The sequence below is a fragment of the Crocodylus siamensis genome, chromosome 10 (genome assembly GCF_052110815.1).
Source record: "Crocodylus siamensis isolate JL-2025a chromosome 10, ASM5211081v1, whole genome shotgun sequence".
NCBI lineage: Eukaryota > Metazoa > Chordata > Crocodylia > Crocodylidae > Crocodylus > Crocodylus siamensis.
The window spans coordinates 17,364,861-17,387,800 of record NC_143404.1 but is presented as its reverse complement, the minus strand read 5'-3'; the positions used below and the strand labels follow the sequence as shown (position 1 = coordinate 17,387,800).

Here is a 22,940-nt window from a genome sequence, read left to right as displayed (position 1 = left end):
ATGAGGTTGTGACTTATGTTCATACAGACCAGATGACTCCAAAACTATTCAGATGTATTATGCATGCTCCTACTCATTTGGTAATCACACTCAAATTAAGCATGGAAGTTCATAATGCATGCCTAATAACCATCAAATCAGGCTCATGGTTTGCATGAAGGTTGTTTCACAAGGAAAAATAATAGTTAATAAACATTCAATAAATATAGAAAGCTAAAGGCAACATATACTTTAATAGCTATTATTAACTGATAACAGCACATCAACATTTAGTATACATCAATGCATAAATTATAATGTTATTATCCATTATAGTTAAATGCTTGTCATTTAACTTTTTGTTTATTAAGCACGTCTATTTTCTAATATATGTAAATATAATAGTATGTTACAATGTAATATGTAATAATATAGTGTGTACATTAATAAGATATATTATTAATACACACACTATATTATTACAATTTTATTGATACTTTTCATAATTATTAATATCTGCAGAATTTTATGGGCAATATATGTGAGTATGTGTATGTATGTATGTGGATATATATAAAATAGACACACACACAGACACAAAGCTGTGTATATATAAATATATATACATTTATTGCCTTTTATTCCAAAGCTTTCTAAAGCATTTTAGAAACCAAGGGCCTGATCCTGTAGTGCATGTTCTGTGAAAACTTTACAGAAGTGTCTGAGCCTAAGGTTGCACAATATTGTGTACCACTTCTGGTTTTATATAGGCTTCCTTATGCTGTTGCCCTCACACGGTAGTTTAAGAAGAAATCAGGTAATGCTTGAGGGTAGATTAATGGAAAAAAGGTCTTCTCCCATCATCCCAACCTTGACACTTGCATTCTGGCATTAAGTGTATCCTGGTATATATGTGGCTCAGGAGGATTTTTTCATCTGTCTATAAACACTCCTATTTATAGCTCTCAGATGTTATAATGGCTTCATCTCATCATCCTGAGAGATCAGATTTACTGGATGTCACAATTTAAACCTCCTCTCCCTTCCTTTACAAATTTAGCTAAGAATTACAAAACTTCCATGTTAGCCAATGCTGTACATGGTGATTTCCATTTGCATTCGATACCAGAACATCTGTCACACACTCTGTTTATCAGTCTAGAAGCAGGGGAGGAGGGGTGAAACTTGCAGCTGAAAGCATCCAGCTGACCTTTCAAGTCATGCTTACCAGGCACCACTGCGGCTGTCCAGATGACTTTGCTGTATGTTCTGGGTGAGCTTGTGTTAGAAGGGCAACAGGGTGGGGAGCATAAGAGAAAAAGCATGTGACTCTGTCACAGTGAGCTGCCATATTTAATGAGCACAAAATAGGACTACTTTGGCTTCATTTTACATTGAGACCTTTCTCCTTGTTTCACTCTACTGCTGTATTTCTGTCTCTAACTCATTTGCCTTCAGTGGGAGTAATGACGGTAAACATTTTAAAGCCCTTAACGTTAAACTTAACTATTTTAATTTTTTATTATTAGCAGAACTGTTCAATACCTAGTTTCTGTAATCAAATTTATTGTACCTCTGTTCGTTCATATCCGTGTTTATGTCTTCTGCCAACTAATTTTGCCTCAGGGAAAAACTGCAAAGCTACCACTTCTTTCTTTTGAGATTTAAAAAAAACACAAAAGAAAACACTGTCTTTTGAAAGTACTTTCTAAAGAAAACTTCAATGAGACTTATAATCATAAATGCCTACATCTTTTTTTTTTAATGGGACTTTGGTTCTTATGTCATTTAGGAGTTTTTAAAAATGGTATCACTTGTCTCTGTGTCTCATTTCTACACTCTAAGAAATAAAAGATAATGTCACATTGGATCTAATGGCAGACAAGCTTCTTTGGGTAGATGTGATATCTTTTATTAGAGCAACTGAGTTGTTGGGAAAAAGCTTGAAGCATGCTTGTGCCTGAAAGCTTGCAAAGAACTTTTTTTCCAGCGACTCAGTTGGTCTAATAAAAGATATCACACCTACCCAAAGAAACTTGCCTGCCTATGTCCTTAGGCCAACACGGCTACAACCAAAAACACTGCAACATTGGATCTAATGACACTTTCTCCAAATAAGTGATTCTCTGAATCATTAAGAAGCCTGGAAAAAGAAAAACAAGCAAAAAACAAGAAAAAAGAAACAAACAGAAAAAAAAATACAAAAACAAAACCTTACAAAAATGTATCACTATAGATACGTATGAACAGTCCAATATCTGATGCAGCCTGCGTGAACACTACACTGTTTGGGACCGTTAGGTATCTTGGTGATGAGATGGGTAAAGTTTGGCGTAAAATGTCAGTATATATTATGCAGGTTCCTTTTGCCTTACTTTTCTTATTATTATTCAGTCGTCTCACTCCTGCTCACCCAGTATCTCCACCGGGAGGTTGAACAAGTGAATCTCAGATCCGAAGGCAGTGAGGTCTGACACGGAGGAAAGGGGCCTCAAGGAGCTGTGGCGACGCTGTTTGGTAGCGCTTGCAACAGGCCGTAGCCCTCGGCTTTCAGGTGGGTTTGCAACAGGCCTTGGCCCTCAGGGTGAAGTGACCGCCTGGAGAAAACCCAGCTCCACAGATGACTTGCAGCCATGACGGGTCAGTGGACTCAGCCAGGCCCGTGGCCTGAAGCCGCTCCTCAGTTTTGGGGCCTGAGCCATGGCTCAGTTTGCAAATTGCAAGCCCCACCCAACTGCTCAAGCTGAGGCTGAAATCTGAAGCTGTCCCCTAAACTTGGTGCGCAGCACTGAGCTTCCCGGGGAGCCGCAGAGGTCGCGGCCACATCGTATCTAGAAATAACTTTGCCCCAACCAAAGGTGGCTGCACAGCGGCGGCTTCACTCCCCGTGTTAGCCGACCAGCCTCCTGCCCTAACCCAAGATGGCTACCGAAAAGACACTACCCCCGACGTACCCCAAACAATCATGGCTTCCCACGTCCTGGAAGAGGCTGGAGGCCGCGGAGGGGGCGGGACCTGCGCCGGAGGCGGCAGAGGGGCGGGGCGGGTTGGCCCCGCCCCAACCGGAAGTGCCGCGCCGCTCGCTCCAGCTGGTTGTCATTTCGCTCGGCGGCTCCGCGCTGAGGAGACGGGCTCGGCGGCGCGGCCGGGGACGAGGAGGGAGGCACCGGCCGGAGACTTCGAAGCGGCCGCCGAGGCCCCGCCCCGCCCTGCCGGCGGTGTCTTACATGAGGGGGGAGCGGCTGCCGGCCCTGCCCGTGCCCCGCCACCCCCGGGCAGCCGGGCCGGCACCTTCCATGGGGCAGAGCCGAGCCCGCCCCGCCGCCCTCAAGGAGGCCGCTGCTCTGCTGAGGTAAACCTCCCCCCGTCGCCGCCGCCGCCGCCACCACCACCACCGCCAGGACTCGTGAGACGGGAGTGGGGGCTCCCCAGACGCTGGGACACCGGCCGGCTGGATGCCGCGTCCCTGAGGGCCCTCCCCGCCCCGCTCCTGCCGCTGCAGGGAGTCAGGCCCCTCCTTTCCCGCCCTCCCGCCCGCCCCGCTCCCCCCGGCTCATCTCTGCGATGCCGACCTTCCTCCTCGGCCCGGCGGGACTGGCGTGACGCTCCTCGGACACCCCTCGCCCGCCCGTGCGGCCGCCCCCTCCTGCCCCAGCACTGCTCCGAGACCGTGCACGGCCGGCACCGGCGGCTGCAGCAGGGCACCGAGCCTCCGCCCGCCCCCGCACCGCCCCCCTGAATGCTGAAATCCTCCTCCCCTGCAAGGACTTCCGAACAGGACGCAGATATATATTAGATTATAGAGCGTTTATTAAATTATTCCAGATTTAAATCTATATTTTTTTGCTGCCGAGGGGAAAGGGGACCAGGCGTCATCGTATCTTCTCTCTTTTTTTCTTTTTTTTTTTTTCCACCCCGCCCCACCACCACCTCCTCCCCACTCCTGCCTCTTAACTCATTTATGGGCACGTCAAGGCTGCTGAGGAGGAGAAGAACAGAATAGCAAAACCTCTTCCTATTCCTCCAGAAGCTCCCCCACCCCCTTCTTTTTTTCTTCCTTGTTGCTGTGCATTTCTTTTGGAAAAGGAAACCTCTTATTTTGCAAACCAAAGATTTATTTTTCCCTTCCTCCTAGCCAAAGGAAGGAAGCGAATACAAATCGACCCCCCCACCCCACTTCTAAAATAGTCTGAGAGATTTATCTTCTAAGAAAGTAGAATTTGTATCCAAATCGGAGACGGCCTGGGCTGAGGGAGAAACTGGAAATATCTAGGTTAAAGCAAGGTATCTGTTAGCCTCCCTTGGGGGTGGGGGGGAGAAGAGGTAAACACTAAACATCCACTTGTTCTTACAGGAAGAATTCAGATCCTAAATATAATAAATGGGGGATTACGGGTTTGGAGTGTTAGTGCAAAACAACACTGGGAATAAGTCAGCTTTTCCAGTCAGATTTCATCCACATCTGCAGCCTCCGCACCATCATCAAAATGCAACCCCCAGCCCTGCTGCTTTTATAAATAATAACACAGCTGCCAATGGCAGTAGTGCTGGGTCAGCTTGGCTCTTTCCTGCTCCAGCTGCCCATAACATTCAGGATGAGATTCTGGGGTCAGAAAAATCTAAAAGTCAGCAACAGGAAAAGCAAGAGTCCCTAGAAAAACAGCAGCTTTCCCCTAGTCAGAGTCAGGAAGCAGGCATGCTGCCTGAACCTGAGAAAGCAAAATCTGAAGAGAATCAGGGAGATAATTCATCAGAGAATGGCAACGGGAAGGAGAAAATAAGAATAGAATCACCAGTGTTAACAGGATTTGATTATCAAGAAGCTTCAGGGCTAGGCACTTCAACTCAGCCCTTAACATCCACTGCATCTTCTCTGACTGGTTTTAGTAACTGGTCTGCAGCGATAGCTCCTTCGTCTTCGACAATAATCAATGAAGATGCAAGTTTTTTTCACCAGGGAGGGGTCCCTGCTGCCTCAGCGAATAATGGTGCTCTGCTGTTTCAGAATTTTCCACATCATGTCAGCCCTGGCTTTGGAGGTAGCTTTTCCCCCCAGATTGGACCCCTCTCTCAACACCACCCTCATCACCCCCATTTTCAGCATCATCACAATCAGCATCAGCAACAGAGGAGGTCTCCTGCAAGCCCTCATCCACCTCCATTTCCACATAGAAATGCTGCTTTTAATCAACTGCCTCATTTGGCTAATAATCTTAACAAACCACCTTCTCCATGGAGCAGCTACCAAAGCCCATCACCTACACCATCTTCATGGAGCCCTGGTGGCGGTGGATATGGTGGGTGGGGAGGGTCCCAAGGTCGAGACCACCGTAGGGGACTGAATGGAGGGATAACACCCCTGAACTCCATCTCCCCCCTGAAGAAGAATTTTGCAAGTAATCATATGCAGTTACAGAAGTATGCTCGGCCCAGCTCTGCTTTTGCTCCAAAATCTTGGATGGAAGACAGTTTGAATCGAGCTGACAACAACATTTTTCCTTTTCAGGTGAGAGTCTACTCATATTCATACTGTGTGTAAAAAGCAATGCATAATTGATTTTTTAGAGGATAGATTTATTTGTGTGCAGTGTGCTTCAGTGGTCGGCCTCGGGTATTTGATGCCAACCTTATGTTGGAAAAAAGAATATTTAATTTGTAATTCACCCTGTGAACTGAATCTTAGTCTTCATGATCTGAGCTGTGAATCGTGGACTTCCCCCCCAACAATGCTTGTCAGATAGATATCTATTTATAGCCATATAGGGCACCTATTGTAGATCAGTTTCCTTCATGTTTAATTATATATGAAGAAAGGACAGTTGGTGAACAAATGTTTGTTACAAGTTTTCAAATACCGCTATATGAAGGGCTGAACGAAAAAATAAGTGTTTGACTAATGCTAAAGGATCTGAGGCATTTAAACCATTTGGAAATAGTAATGTACTACATGCCGAGAATAAGGGATTTGATAATCCTTCTTTCTGCCTTGTTGTGCAAGGAAGTTTACAGTTCGTGGATTTGCTGTGTAATGTTATTTACATATTTTTGTAGAGTTTTTCTGTGCACTGGAAATGATTGTTCTGATTTTTTTTTTTTTTTTCCCACAGCAAATGGCATCACATTTTTTCACCAGCAATGGTGACAAATTTTGGTTGTAGACCACTAAATCATTACTAAAAATAGATCTGGACTAATGTCAGTTGTTTGCCTCCTGCATTCTAACATGGCCTTATCCTGTCAGGAGGCAGGTTGTCTGACATTTCACATTCATGAGAAACAGATCTAGATTGCAGAGGTTTAAAAGCACGTATATAATATTGATTCTGCTAAGCAGTCAGAATCGAGGGGTTTTTTCCCCCCCCATATGATTATTAGTTACAGATCCAGTTTGGGAGCCTTTGATACCTTTTTAAAAAAAAAAAAATTTTTTTTTTTTTTTAAGTGCGCACAACACAGGGGATTCTTTCGTATTTAGTGGTCTGTTTTTCAGGCTCTTCAAAGGAGGGCAAAAGTAAAGCTTTTGGCATGATTGCAATATTTTTAGCCATGGTGTAAGAAGTAGCAGGGTGACCTACTTTTAAGTAATTTGAAAGATCAGTAGATAAGATGATCATATTATTTGTGGCTTAACGCATCCCCAAAGCAATTTACCTATAGTTTATAATGACTTGGTGGCATCAGAGGAAGGACCAGTTCTGTTCTCCTAGGTGGATTATTCAATTTCTGTTTGGTTTGCAGGGCCTATGCAGCCTCCTGACAACAGAGCAGCTGTTGGCAATAACTTTCTATTAAGGGGTTTTTTTCCTGCAGAGCTGAGACATCAGGTAGACTCTGTATAGCCTTGGAATGCATGGTAATAATGGATTTTAATTTTAAGAGCTGGAAGTAATATAAAGAACGTGTGTCCAGCACACCAAATTTATACATCAAAACCATTAGGAAAGGGACACAGCTGGAGTCGGTCTCTCTCTTTTTTTTTTTTCCTCCTTCAGCCTCACTGCAGCAAGACTTGGCTTGTGGTTTTAATTCATTCTGTACCCTGACACGTAGATGATGTACAAAGTACAGAGTGACAGAAAGATCAAGTGTGTTCTTGCTGCTATGTTTAAGGCCCAAGCCCATTGAACAGTGGTGAAATGCACTTAATTTGATGACATTTCAGGAAATCAGCAAAGCCACGTCATTCCTTAATTTTTCTTTCAGATTATTTTCTAAATATCAAACTGTCTGTCTCATATTTTTATCATGGTCAGAAATAATTTTTATGTGGCATGTTGGTATCTGTTTACATAAACAGTAGGATGAAGCCGTATGTGTCAAGACCAAGTCTGACACTTCTTCATGCCAAGAAAAGGAAAGTGTTAGAGTGAAATGCTTTCCAGTCTGTTGCTATCACTTATGTTCTGAACAGAGCAAGAAAAGGGCAGGGCAGCAAAGGAGCAGATCTGAGCACTGCGGATCTGAGAAGATGCTGATGAATTTTGAAGCCATCTTGGGCAGTTGCTTTTAACTTTTATGATGTGAAATCCCTGATGCCTTCTGATTTCCTCCCATCTCCTGACCTTCCCCCCCCCCCTTTTTTTTTTATTTAAGGAAAAAAGAGAACTTGCTTGAGTTCTGGGAGTGCTTAATCCCTGAGACACTGAAAACAAATTACACCAAAATTGGCCTTTTATTTTACCCGAAAGCTAGGATTGTGGCTGTATTCTTGACGAGCAAAAACCCTCATGTCTGCTTCATGATAAAATAAAAGTATGTTTTTGAACATATATGAAATGTCCTTGAAGAGATGACTGATTTATTAGTGGAATCTTCCTAGACGCTTGTTTGGCAAGATGGAAAAAGCTCTTTGCCGCAACAACAAAATGGGTGAATTTCATAGACCTCTGTTTTCAGTTCTCTCTCATTTAACATTTAAATATTTTTCAAATTTATTCATGGCCGTTGCCCTAACATCATAAGAATTAGTTTATTTAGAAGGCAAGGTGGTGAAACAACAAATGCACGCAGTGGAAAATCCGCGTTTTAGCAAGGATATTTTTACTGTTTAGATTAATGAAATACAGAACTATATCTTGCGGAGATCCTATAGGAGGCATATGTAAGTGCTCATTTCTTACTGAAGAGGAGAATGTTGCATAATGTCCATGTAAATCACTAATGCAAATGACTGCTGATTTTTAGAACCATCTGCCCCATGGCTTTTAGGCATTTGCAGTGAGACGATCCACATTTTTACAGGTAAAATATGACTGCTGCGTTTGCTTGGGAATTTTGTAATAGTGGTGGTAACTAATTTGTTTTTTATCAGAGTGATGTACAGAGCACTTATGCCTCAATTCTATAGTGTCTTTCATCGGAGGATCTCTCTTGCTTCACCTTTGAAGTATGTGTGTAGAGGAGGACTGGGAGGAGGTTGTGGAGTTCCAACTTTTCTTTTTACAGATGAAAACAAGTATAAGAGTTTGGGTGATTTGTCAAAGGTAGGGAAAGTCAAGGACAGAGCCTCAACCCCTTCCTTTTCTCCACTGGCAAGCGTCTGACTTCTGATTTTTATGCTTGGACTACTGGATCACCTCCCCCTCAGATTACACATCTGAAATAGCAGATTTAATCAACTTGCTTCCTCAAAAGTATCATTTTTTGGGAGTGTCTCAAAAGAGCAAAGCCATCACTTGTCTTGTTTATAGATCTTGTTTGGAAAGTAGCTGCTTTTCCATAGAACAAACTGTGCTCTTGAACGCAGAACTGGAATGTTTTTAGCTATATGAACCTTCCTGGCCATCTGAACACGAGTAAATAGGACCATCTCTTGCAGTTAGGACTTTTTAACATCATTCCCCACCTCTCCTCCATTTTGGCCCCCCTACGGCATGGACAAGACCTTAGCAGCCCAGTGTTGATATGCTAGTAACTGAGCTTTACTGCAGCACTGCTCTCAAGATTGTATGGGCTTTCTTCCTGCTAAGTACTTGCACTTCCTTGTGGCAGTGTAACACCCTGGCTGTTATGCAATACATAAACCTTGCTTTGATAGGCATTTCCAGGTTTTGAGCTTTCCCCTTCAAACATATGAGGATGTTAGTGCCTTCAAGGACTGATTCCACAAACAAGTTGAGCAATAGTTTGCAGTTCTTTTACAAAAATACTTTAAAAACACATTTTAGTAGGGCTTGAAAATAATACAAAGTGCGTATTTCATATAATTTTTACATTTGTGGGCAGTTCACTGAATTCACTTGTTCAAAATGTTTTTTTCCCCCTCCAGTGGCTGATCTCCAGACATTTAACCCCATCCAAATCCACTGAGGGTCTGTGCCAGCAGGGCTTTTTCTTCCCTTGGGCAGATGTGGAATGTTTGTGAAAACACATACATGACTACAGAAGGGAGTTTTTAATTCCAAGCTACAGTAATGATCTGTTTGTACACAGAAAAATCCTGTCTATTGATACGTGTCTTAAAGCAAGCTCATTCATTCAGGAATTTTAGAATTAAATAAATTCTCCTTTAAATGCATTTGCCAACTTTTCCTAAGAAAGGAGTTTTTGCAAATCAGTTCTTCTCACAGTGCTTACTGCAGAATTATGACTAATATTTGCTCTTTGTTGCTGTTTGATATATTTTGTGAGCTGATAAAAAGATGAGATTACTTGTCCTGTAGAATACATTGGTGGGTGGATGAGGGTGTTTGGAGGTATCATTTTAGAGTCAGTATGTAGGGGTTTTTAATGCCTATTCACAGTTCTTGTGGGGTTTTTTTGTTTTTGTTTTTTTTTATAACTACATCAGCTTTGTCTGTAGTAACTACTCTTGTATGCATCTCACAGCTATTGATCTGTGGAATTAGAAGCTCTCTAATATGGCAGGGCATATACAATTTAAGTTCTGTGGAAGTTAACTGTTTTGTTTTATAAACTTGCTACTGATGTTTGCACTTGAGAAATACACAGGAAAGCTGGAGCTGACCTTAGGTTTTTTTGTTCTTTTTAAAGGGCGCCTTTGTTAGCAACGATTTGAATCATATTTGTATTTTGAAGAAAAAAAAAAGGAATCTTATTAGCATTTTGTTTTGAAAATGAGCTACAATCTTTACAGGCTGGCAATGAAGAGAGCATAGGATGTTATGGGACTATAATATATGCTAGATATATAAAGAATTCTGTATGCAACAGAAACAGGCTTAGGCACGTTTCTGGGAAGCTGCATGAAGGACGGTCACTTCTAATATTTAAAATCTTTCCATTTGACAAACCAGAAGTGCTTGCTCCCACAACAGCTCTGTTTAATTTTAAGTTTTCCAGTTTCATCTTACTTGTGAAACTATAAAAGTTGATTAGGGCAGCATAAAGCAACATCCTTTCAGGAAAAACCTGTTTATGCAAAGTCTTTCATTCACCAGTTACTGGATTGGGACTTGGAAGACTCAATTTTTTGGCAGTGGAGGAAGAATAACATAGCTGAAAAAAAAATCAACTTGAGAATTAAATAAAAATATGTAATTTATGGTCTTGCTAAAACTATACAGCCACTTAAGTGAGCCTGATTAGGGACCACTAGATACATTGTACTTATGGTGTCAGTTTGGGCAAACCTAAGGAGATGAGCAGGATTTAGTTTAAATACTTTAAAGTTTTGATGGCAGGATTTTTTAATTATGGTACATAAGGTTTCAGGAAGCTTCAGACCTCCAGAGCAGGTACAGAAGAAACTGGAGACAAGCCTTCCACAGCTACAGTATTTCAGGAGTGCATAGAATCTGCAAAGAAATGAACATATTTATTGAATAAAATGGTTAATCTCCAGTTGTAAGTATGATGTATGCAACTCCTCCTGCCCCAAAAATACTGCTTCATCACCTGCCATAAATTGCTTAAATTGCCAGTGTACTTTGCATCATTACTGGTGCCTCATTCTTCAAGGAATTTTATAAGGTTAGGCACAGCCTTTGCTACAAGCAAACTCTCACACCCAGACGGGCTTTAATTTTATACTCTTTAGCTTGCCTAATGTGGGCAGTCTCTGGCTTAGATTGCCTCATCTTGGGGAGTGTGGAATAGAAACTCTGTTTCTGGAGTCTTTATTTTTCAGGTGATACTGAGGCTGTGAGGACAGACCAAATACGGTCAAACCTGTATTTCAATGGTTACATCTAGGCCTAAATATTTATAATGTGTAAGAAAGTCAAGACTTGAGTTTTGGTTCAGGCCCATGCAGAATATTAAACTTCCAGCATGTGCAAGTATTTCAGTACATACTGTCTGCAGCTAATGCTGAGTTACTTTTTTTTTTCTATAATCAATTCCAGACCCTTTACACTTTCAATGGAGACATGATCTTGTGGAATTTGAATGATATGATTTTATGCTTTCCTACTTATAAGCATCTCTACTTTATATTTTGCCCTAATAAAGCATTCTAACCACAAGGTTCTCAAGCACTTATCTCTGCTTTACAGACACAAGTGGGGAGAACATGGAAGGCATGGAAGTTATGTGACTTTCCCAGTTCATGAGTTGGCTGCAAAGTTGAGACATTAACTCCTGCTAAGACTTCTGCTTTCAAGTCTTTTAACTATTATGCTGCATTGTCACATAACTGTACATATTTTGAAATGATTCCTAGGCAGTATGAAGGAAATGGGCCAGCAATTTGATTTCCCTTTAGAGTGAGCTGGTCAGAGCTTACCTCAAAATGTATTGCATAAAGTTTACTTCTCTAGACTACTGACAGTCCCCGTAGCTCTATATTAATCAAATGTTGCCAGTTTTGTATTACTTCTTTCAGCTTTCGTTTATCTAAAGCTGTTTTTGTATAAATGGTTTTTAATGTCAGTGGTTTCTAATGTATTTCTTACAAAATGTAAACATGCATTAGTATTTAGCAGTAGTCTTGTGTGTTGAGCTACCACTAGATTCTTATTAGGGGGGCATCGCGCTCTCGCTTTTAAGCTGTCTGATAAAACCAAATTTGCTACACTAAAACAAACTCTTGTAAAGCAAAGTTCTTCTTGTGGTTGACTTGCGTAAACAATATCAGCCCCCAGTTAACTTAATTTTGTTATAGCCATGCACATAATTTACCTTATTTCTGCATAGTCATTCTCCTCCATTCTTTCTTTCTAATTTATTTTATTATGTGTGTGTATATATATATATATCTGTATGAAATGTGGGCAGTTGTTGTGAGTGTGTAAGAACATACATTGCACCTACACTGAGACAATGGTCCCAAAGGACCAAACAAACCCAAAAAGTGCTGTCACTTGGTGAAATGTGCCACTTGGAAAACAGCATCATTTGGTGGAATTAATCTTTTCACTTACTGTTCTTTGAAAAAAACAGTACTCATTTTTTTGCTGAGTACAGCCTAATCCAAAACATTGTATGTTCATGAATGGACTTGAAATCAGAAAACGTTAACTTCTTCCCATTTTTGGTTACCATGTTAACCTTGAGAAGAATTTAATACTGTTAAATGTATATTCACATGTCTCCTCAGAAAAATGGAAACCATTACTATGCTCAGTTGTCAGTTATTTATTGTCTGCTAAAGCAGACCTGGGTTTGCCTGGTAGGAATTTTTTACTATTGAGGAAGCCCTTAGAATAGAGCAGAACTTGGTGATCCTTTTTTAAAAAAAAAGAGAGATTTCAAGAAAACAATTCTTGAATTCAAAGAAATACTGAAACAAAGATACCTTCCTAGTGCCTTTCTTTTTCAATGCATGGGTTTGTGCACTATCATGATATTTAGCTGGCCAACTTGTTAATGGAATTCTCTGCCCAAGTAACCAAATATGTTCACTTGAATACTGTGCAGCCCTATTTGAATTACTGGAGTTTCATTGTAATTAACAGGGGGTTGAGCCTGCGGTAAGCTGAATAGCTTTCACAGATCTGGATTTCCTTGGAACATACACATTCAGAATAGGCCAGATAAGTCAGGTGCTGGTTTTCCGCCCTGGTCACTTCAGGGCTATTTGTATCTGCTTTATGGTCTGAGGTCATTCAGCTTACACTGTGCTGGTTAGCATCCATACTATGTAAAATGTTCATGATCACTTGGACTGGTGTATAATAGGCTACTACATTTTGAACATTGTACAAATAATGGCAAAGTTTTGTTAGAAGGGAGTTGCAGTGAACTAGCACTCATGACCATGAAATGTGGGCTATTGTTGTGAGAGTGTAACAGCATAAACAAGAACATACCCTGCTTAAATTCCCTAGGTAGAAAATAGTGTCAGATGCAATCTGAAATGAAGCGTTTCTACAGTGTTCACCACCATAGTAACTGAGCAGCTTACAAAGATTATCATAACCATAGGAAGCTATTACTTTAACTTCTGTTCCTGTTTTGTGGGAAGGGCATGATGTTAAGAACCTTAGCCTGGGTTTTTTTGCCTAAAAATGCATGACTTTAATGAGATGGGATATGGAGGAACAAAGTGTTTGAAACTTCCCATCTGTTGAGGCTGAAGCTCCTGATACTGTTTTGGAATGGAAAACACCTGCAGGGTCTACCTGAAAAGAAAGACTTCTCACATAGCCACATATTGAGGATGCTGTGCATCAGGGCTGTCCAACTGTCAGCTCATGGGCTGCATGTGATCTTCAATGGGTTAAGTTGTGGGCCTCGGGTTCCTGCCTGGCCCTGTTTTCCCCATTGCTTCAGTTAGAATAGAAACTCCAGGCTCTCCCTTCCTGTTCTGGCTTCCGTTGCTTGCCCTTTCCCCAAAGGGGCATGACACATCTAGGGGAGCTGAGGGTGAGCCGAGGCCTCCATCAGTGTGTGTGTGTAGGGGGGGGGACGGGGGGCTTATGGTGCAGCATTTGTGGCAGGGTGGGGAATTTGAACAGTGCAGTGGCGGGGAGTTTGTTCCCCGGCTGTTTAGAAGTTGGGCAGCCCTGCTGTCTGTGGAAATCCCTTTTTGACATACTTGAATTTGAATGGTAGAGGCCTTATGGGATTCAGCATTTCTTACCATCACACAGACTCCATCCGTTGTTTAGATGTTACTGGAGCCGCTAGGGAGTGGAGAGGTTGAGCTGTTTCATGGTTTGGAATGGACAGCACTCACTCTCCCCTTGTTGTTATTTTGGTATTGATAATGACTACTATCTGGGAAATGGGAACTTAATCTTTTCTGTAACCATGATAAGCATGGCTTGGAACTGTAAGAATTGGCCCTTGGTCAGTTGAGCTTAGGCAACCTCATCAGAAACAGATGTGGCATGTATCATAAGTGAGAGTAAACAGAGCATGTCATTTATAAGTAGAAAATGAGAGTCCTGTGGGAGAGCTTCCATTGAAGAAGGGAAAGAGGTGGTTATCTATATTTGCCTGAAATAAGGCAGAAGGTAGGGTGAGTGACACCTTGGAGGCAAACTAGTTTAGGGAGGCTGGAACTATCTTAGGGAAAACCCCACTTCATCATTAGGTTGTTGCCTAAGAAGCCTTGCACCTTCCTGAACCAGTTAGGACAAGGTGGCACCTTGGGGTGCATCTACATGTGTGTTAAGGTACTTCAGTTAATGTGCGTTAAATTTCATACCTTCCATTGTGAGGTACTAGAAAAATGCATGTTAGCCTGGCTTAATGTCCATTTAATTAAAGCGAACACTTCTAAAGTGAGGCTTAATGCATATTAATTAATGAACCACATTTTTTACATGGTGCTTTAGTGTGCATTAAAATAGGCTAATGTTCAATAAAGTGCATGTGTAGACTCACCCTTAGAGACTACCCCCTACTAGTAGAGAAGGTGGTGTACTGTTTCAGGTAATTCCTTCTTTCTGTTCCTCTCATTTGTTGTCTGCCAACGAGGTGAATGCTGAAAACTGGCCCCTTGTTCACCTTTCAGGTGCTGTGTGAAGAACTGTCCCTGTACAATCCATTAATTGACCATCTCAGAACAACACAATATTTAGGGTTGAGAAATTATTTTGGGGCTTGTTCTACAGCTTTTTGCCAGCATTACATACAAAATAATATAGAGAGGCTTCCTGGCATTATTCTTCCTGTCAGATGTTTGTCAGATGACTAACAGGTCATTGACAGGGTGACAGCTGAAGAGTCAGCAGACTCCTGAGATTGCTTGCTCCCTTTGCTGTGAGACCTAAGGACCATGGTAGATGCATGCAACGTGAAGTTTAAAATTGTTTCAGTTTTGCCAAATTCCTGATCTGTTTCTGAAAAGGGAATTGCAATAGAAAATAAAGGATATAATGCAAAAAGAAGCATGCTGAGATGTTGAGATATGGGGATAATGCAACAGAAATGGTCTCAAAACACTCAATGAAAGCAATAGTCTGGAGAAGAAGAGAAGACCGAGGGGGGGATTTGATAACAGTCTTCAAATACCTGAAGAGTGATTAGACTATAGACTACAGGTTGCCTTTGCTTTATGCTGTATACACATGCCTGGAAAATGGTGCATGAATTGAATTTGCATAAAGGGAACCCACTTTACAATGTAACGAATAAAGATATGTTCCAGGACCTCAACTGTCTGACCCCCCAGACCCATATCTACCACTCTTACAAGACTATTTTGGTACTTGCCAACAGCAGACAGTACACACAAGCACAGGGTGGTGGTGACTGTTACCATAATGCTAACTACAGAAACACATGTCACAGATAACGAGCGAGGAGCACAGATCCACACGGGAGACTGTATTTTGGTGTGCATCACTCCCACAATGCACTGCACAAAGCAGCTGACTGGGCTTCCACTACACCAATCATATAAAAGTGATCTTGAATATAGCAAATGTTTGGTATAAGAAGGGTCATCACATAAGAGTAAATTTGTACATACAGAACTCGCATAAAGCGGGGGAAACCTGTACCTAGAGAAATTGTGAAATCTCTATCCTTGGAAATTTGCAAGAGCAGGTTAGACCCATGCTTGGCTGGGATGGTTTAGTTGGGGATGATTCTGCTGTGAGCAGAGGACTGGATTAGGTAACCTTGTGAGGTTCCTCCCAGCCCTAATTCCCTATGATCCTCTGAGTGCAGAGACTGAACATTTAAAGGATGTCTGTAAGCCTGTGTTTGTGCACTGCATTGACTTTATGGGCCATGATTTAACCAAGCTATGGGTTTAGCTGCATCTTGTGGCTCTGTAAGCAAAACAAAAGTTCTCTCACTGAAAGTTTAAGAAAATAGCTAGAATTTGAAGCAGATAGGAACTGTGAACAGACATATCAGACCAAGACACCAAATATAACCACTAAAGGAAGAAAAAAGTAGGAAGGGAAAACTTCTGAAGCTGAAAAAATGAAGGAACAAAATGTTCCTAAACTGGTATTTCTCACTAGACACATCTGTTCTTTTCTAATACAGATCAGGGAGAAGTAAAAGCTGTGAAAAGATGAGATAGCTACATACTTCTACTCTTGATTTAGAAATTTGGGCTAGACAAGTATGGTAAATGTTTCTGCTCTCAGTGACCAAACACAGGATTGTTAACTTCATACTTTATACCAAGCCCTCTAAGAATCAGCCACATGCTACTGAAATGCAGCAATCTCTGGGTAGGGGTACCTTAATTATTTTGTGGTTGGAACCTTCTAAAGACATGAGGAATTATTTTGACTTAAATTACTAGCAGATATATATATTTAGTAGCAGTAATGCACTTTTATCAAATTTGAATAAAGCCAGGACACTACAACTAACACACTCCTTAAAACACATGTCATTTCATAACTGCAAATGGGCTTGAATGATGCCTCATTTCTTGAACCAAGACTGCACTAGAATTTCAGTGTTGGAGGCAGCTGAAGGTATTGTTTATTTGAGGGGAGAAGGGAAAGCATATATATTTAAACTGTATATTTGATACCATTTGCTCCATTTCCCATCAAAAAATACTGATCAAGTCTGGCTTGACTTATCTTGGGAAACTTCAGCTTCACAGCTAGAGAGGGAGTAAAAAGTTATGCACTTTCCATGCTTGGTCTCTAGTTCAAAGGTGAATCTCTTGGCAAGTAAACAAAACTTAACATCTGGGATCACTGCCGGTGTCCCTTTGGAATATATTCCTGGAAATGAAATTCAAAGTCAGTTAATGCTGTTTAGCAAAATTCTGTTTGCCTCTTTCTGTGTATGCATGAGAAATCTTTTGGGTGGATGAGCAAATTATTGTTATGGGAGAACACATTTTTTGTGCCTGTACTAGTGACTTTTGGGATATTTCCTGATCAATGCTCTTTAAGGAAACAAAGTTACATTGCTTAAGTCAGGAAATTGAACATCTTAACTTGTTCCCAGACAATCTGGTATCGGAGCATTCAAGTAATAAGTCAGGTGGCTTTGTGGGCACTCATCCTGCTGTTTTGGTAAGGAAAGGATGAATAATGAATGTGCTAAAAGTTGGCCTTGGCTATTTTGGAGGAGAAGGCCTTGGAAAGTATGTGTGTTACCATCTCATCATCTCAAGTCAACTGAGCTGAAAGTTGTCATGCCTCTAGCATTAGTCCTTAATTTTATTGGTAATTAATTTTGTTAAAATCTTGGAATTCTGGCTCTAATTAATTAAATATCAAAGGTAACTTTTCTCCTAGAAACTGAGTCTATTTGGAGCACCAAACTTGTAAAGTGAATATTCTTGCAAGCTTCAATTTTATTTCTGCAGAGCCTGAAATGACTCTGTGTAAAACTGGATTGATGCAGTTATGCTGTAGTGGCAAAGGTTGTATTGCTATGGTGAAGGACTACACTCTGTTTTCACAATGTGGATTTGCAGTGGTCTGAGCAAAAGCCTTGATTCCAGGTGCTTATCTTGGGATTTTATATTCCAAAATGTAATTTTTACTTCCTGATTGTTAAGCATTGTAATGCTGTTAAATGTTTAAATGTAACAAAATGTATTATGCAATACAAATGATGTATCCCTTGAATATAGTAGAAAATAGATTACAAAAAATAGTCACTAATATAGAAGGAAAATAGCAAAGGCTGGTCTGGTCCTCTTTGAATTGGGGCTTTTAATCACATCTCTGTTAGGCAAGTACTTAAGCATATGCTTAGTCTTGAGTATGTGATTAAATCCTATTGATTTCTGTGGGTTTTAAATGTGTGCTCATGTACTTTCCTGAACTATTTTATTGGATTTATTGGAAGGTGGAGAATATTAAATTTGGCAAATAGGTTTTGGAGTAGTCCGTATGTTGGGTCAAATGCTGTAGCTGTCTGTAAAATGGAAAACTAAACTTATGAAAAAGGACAGGTTTTTTTTGTTTCTGTCCTCCTTACCCTAACCCTTCTCTCCTCACCACCTCTAAAATATCCTGTAATGCTGCTGCTTTTTTTAAAAGGAAAAGTGGGGCAAGGGAAGGCAAATAGGTTTGATGTCTTTACGGTATCAGTTCACACTGAATATGTGTAGCTGCAAAATAAATATCAAATGTTTAGTATGAAAAATGTATTATTAAAAAAAAAAAAGAAGAAAGGTTCCTTTGCAGTCATTCTTTCATGCAGTGTTTCATTTTAATTAGGTATTTTGCAAAGCATTTATTGCAATGGAAATGGAAACCTTTTTAGGTTTCATTTGTTTTCAGATATTCATTTATGGTGTCATTATGGCAAACTGAAGCTTCTGCTGTGAATTTAATTTTACCCAGTAAAAGTTAAAAAGCCTGCATGAAGCTTTAGTTGAAATAGGATTTCCCAACGTATGTTTAATTCTGGTTCAGTGTTATAGGTTCCAATTGAAGTTTTTGCATGCTTGTAGCTTTGGGTAACATTGTGTTGTCTAAACTGGCTCTATTTGTGTTTACTTGCAGGATCGCACAAGGACTTTTGACATGCATTCACTGGAGAACTCACTAATTGACATAATGAGAGCTGAAAATGATTCACTGAAAGGTAAATTTAGAAACATGCTGCATTTCCTGCAATAAATAATTAGGATGGTATGTTTCCTCAAAATAAGACACTTTGTTTGATTAGAACAACAAAGGTTATATCATTCAAGTAATGCATGCTGGTCATCAGCCAGGCCTTTTGTAGTTACATGTGAACACCTAGGTCTAAGTTCTGTTTTTTATCCAAAGCAGTAAGAAATGGAAGTATAAGCCATTCTTGTATCCATTAAAGGCCTTGAATTGCTCTGACTATATTTTAAATAAGTGATATGTAAAAATTAAATTAATTAGCATCAGGCACCCTATTCAGGTAAATAGAAAATACCTACCCACTTGATAGCATTTTTCTCCTTACGCAACATTTCTTTCCATCTGCAAAAATACATTTGGGGCCCTGAGGTAACTAGCTCAGTTCTAATGGAAACATGGAGCTATTTCACAACTGTTTGGTACTGTCACCTTGATTATAGTACAGTTTCCCTTTCAAATTGCAAAGTTCTTCAGATAAAAATATAGTAATTTTGAGGGGAAAGATTGAACAGACTTGTGCTCTCTTGACAGGAATGAGAAATGCTTTACTGGCTAGGCACAGTATATTTCAAGTAAAAGACTTAAATTTGGGGGCTTACAGTTTCAAAATGTTGATTATTTAAACAGCACTGTTCTCTGAAATAGTTTTAATACCAAAAAAAAGGGCCCATAGAAGTAAAATGCCAAGCAGCACGTTATAAAACCTCAGATTTTGCTTACTTTATTGTCGATCAGTGCTAAACAATAATCTTACAGTTACAGTCTCAGGGTTGCAGTTGTCTGGCTATCTGATTAGCCAAGGTTTTTGCTCAGTCTTGTTACTGACCTTGAGGCCACTCAAACAGATTTATGGTCTTCCTTAAATAATGTCCCTTAATGTCAAGGCTTGTGTTGTTAATGAAAATGATGTTAATAGCACTTCTCATCTAGATGAAACCCAAAGTACCTGGCAGACTGGTATGTGGAATGCTTATTGCATCTACTTCTGGGGTGAAATACAGCTACTGTTAATAACACTGTGCAACAATTTAGGGCAGGAGATACTTTCCAACTGAAACTACAGGAGAGTTTCAGGTAGGTTAAATTCCAACTGAATTAAACAGAACAAAACAAAATAAAACACCTCCCCCTCAGGGGAAGAGGACTAGTGCCATGAGCTCTGTAGTTAAGGGCTTTAATATTTTTTTTTCCACATGCTGTTTGAAATATGGCAACATCCCATGCACATTACTTATATAGAAGATATTAGTTCCATATTGACTGTCAAATGCCATTTTAAGCTGAGCACCTGGGTTTTGCTTGGAGGCCTTTTAGTCAGTTATAAGACCAGTCCAACCCAGCTTTCAGCTGATAAATCTGACAAGATAACAGCCCAGGGTAATATGGCTGCAGCCCAAATTAAATTTTTCTTTAAAGCAGAGTTTTCTAACGAAGTACGGTTGCTATATTTTCATTTGGCAGCCAAACAAGGAGAGCACTGATTAGTTTAAGTGCTCTGAAAAAATCGTTTGGGTTTGAAATAGCTTTTTACTTTATTTTAATGTGAAAGGCTTTCAAAGAGTGATGGAGAAAGTATGTCAGCAAAGAACGTGTTTAGTTCTGACACATACTAATTCTTGCTTGAGCTTGATTGTTAATCCCCAGTTGCAGTCATCTCCATTTTGTATAATGCTTTGTATGCGTTGCATCATAATGATCAGAATGCAGCAAGATCAGTTAGATTTTGGGAAACTTTTCTGCTTTCTTTTTGTTAGGTGCTTCAGTCTGAATTGACTTATATTTTTATAAACTATAACATGCCTGTTTTGGTGTTTCAAGACTCACAGTTCCAAACGTGTACCGACTTTGACAGTAGTCCTATCTTAAATTCTTTGCTGTAAAGACACTACGTATTTTGGAGTATTTACTGGGCTGAAATTTTAAGCTGGGTGTAATGAAATGTGCAGTATAGTAAATCTCTGTACTCTTACTGTTACGGCAAGTTTGTGCAACGGCTTATTTGTTTTGGTTCTTTATGGAATGTGACTTTTACAAGATACAGTGTGAATATCATAAAATCATAAGGTAAGAATCTTAACATATGACCACTAATAGTTGTTAGTTTGTAGTCTTGCTCTTTTTTTTAAATACCTGCACTTATTATGTAAGCAGATGTATAAAAATGGTTATTACATTTGTTTTTATTTGGGCTATTTTTCATGGGTAATGCTTCCAAACAAATATTGAATAGTGTCCTGAGGGGGGAAAAAAGCTCTATTGTTTGAAACTTTTAAAAACAGACTATCCAAAACACTCTAAAATCTACTGGGAAGAACTATCTGGTACTGACGGGGAGTTGAACTGAGATGATCTGATGAATCTCACTGCTGATTTGCGAGTCTCTGATGAACTCTACCTGTGACCATGAATGCCGCATGCCCCTGGAGGCTGGGGGCAGGCATGGCGACTGCTCACAGGTGGTGTCGGTGGCAGGGGTGTGGTGGTGGCAAACGGGGAGCTCCTGCAGGTAACTGCAGGGGTGGCCCAAATGAGGAGCTCCAGCAGTGATTGGCAGCCATGGTGAGTGCTGACTGGTGGTCGGCAACCACCTGCAGATGCTGTTGGCAGTGGCCAGCGGCAATTGGGGACCACCCACAGATGCTGCCAGCGGTGTTGGCAGCAAAATGGGGGTGGTGGCGAGTGGCGACCTCCTGCAGGCACTGCCGACAGTGTAGGCAGAGCTTTTTGCAAGAGGTGCACTGTCAATCTTTGGGGGTGCCTGTGTACCCCCTACACCTCACAATGCCCATGACTTAAGTGTTGGCATTTTACTAAATCCTGTCATCTCTCCCATTTGCACCACAGTGAACTCCAGAAGTAAGGAGATGGGCTTAAAATAAACCATGGAAGACTTCTAATGTCTTTAAACCAGTTTGGGATGGGGCAAGAGAAGATTAGGGATCAGCAGTCAGTATTTGGGCTGCAGTCTGTGTGGGTTTTGAGGCTAGGGACAGAAAACCCACATAAGTGAGATATAAGTGATATCAGTGTATACATAATCAGAAACCTTTGATTGTATTTTATAACCAAATCTATAACACAACAGAAGTTCAGTGCACATAACCTACTTCCAAAATGGCTGAAACTAGTTTAAGATAAACCTTAGATGGATGTAATATCAGACTTAACTGATTCAGGTTAAATCAGTTTATTGAACTTCTGTCACGGATCCACTCCAGATTCAGTTTAACTTAGTCCAAAATCCCCCTTGCAGGGTGGATGTGAGCTAGCCTTAGCCCAAGCTCTGTGCATGAACAAAGGCATGCTCTAGCACCCCGCAGCTTCTGGCTTCGGCCACTGCAGGCATGTGGCTGCATTTCTGGAACCAAAGTGAATGTCCATTTGCTTGCTTATCAGTTCAATCTAAGTGGCTTAGACTAACCTACAAAGATTAAATCGATTCAGCCTGGGCTTTTTGGCTGTCTGTACTTAGCCTGGTGGTATCCCTTTACATGTTCAGGTGACAGGCTGTGTATAAACAGAGTAGTGGAGTTTGGTTTGGCAGTTTACCCTGTAATATCAATAACACTTCTCTGAAACTAAACAAAACCACTACCCCTGAACATACTTATTGATCAAAATGCTGATATGTAATAGTTCTGGATTTCTTTATGCATAAATAACAATTACATTCTTGGACTGGTTGCAATATTAGGCAAACGAGGGATTATACTGTTTTGGTACATGATTAAGAGGTGCATGCTAAATACCACAGACTGGCTATGGTTCAGTGTTGCCTTATGAGAATTTGTAGCAAGTTATTTTGTCAAGAATATATTTTGTAGTTTCTATTTTTTCTCCTTTTTGAATGCTGTCCCCATCTCGTTTGCTGAGCAGCTGCCATTTCAGTATGTTATTTTTATCCACAAGAGTGAGTGAGCTGCCTTCTGCATAGTCAATGACAATCTGCAGAAGCCTTTCTCTGGAGACTAATTGCATCTTCATTACAATGTGTGCAGCCTTCGTGAGCTGAGCCTCAGATCCAGAGACTGATTTTTGAATCTGGGCTTTCCAGAT

At 40.6% G+C, this 22,940-nt stretch overlaps 1 protein-coding gene across 1 annotated transcript in view; it reads left to right on the top strand.

The window, feature by feature from the left end:
• The first annotated feature begins 3,101 nt into the window (after window positions 1-3,101).
• The window catches only part of CPEB4 (cytoplasmic polyadenylation element binding protein 4), a 70,095-nt gene continuing 50,256 nt past the window's right edge, over window positions 3,102-22,940 (top strand). Inside the window, exons 1-2 of the mRNA XM_090064677.1 lie at window positions 3,102-5,485; window positions 18,774-18,855. Coding sequence (XP_089920803.1) covers window positions 4,361-5,485; window positions 18,774-18,855 — 1,207 coding nt within the window. The 5' untranslated portion in view covers window positions 3,102-4,360. The remainder of the gene's footprint in view (window positions 5,486-18,773; window positions 18,856-22,940) is intronic.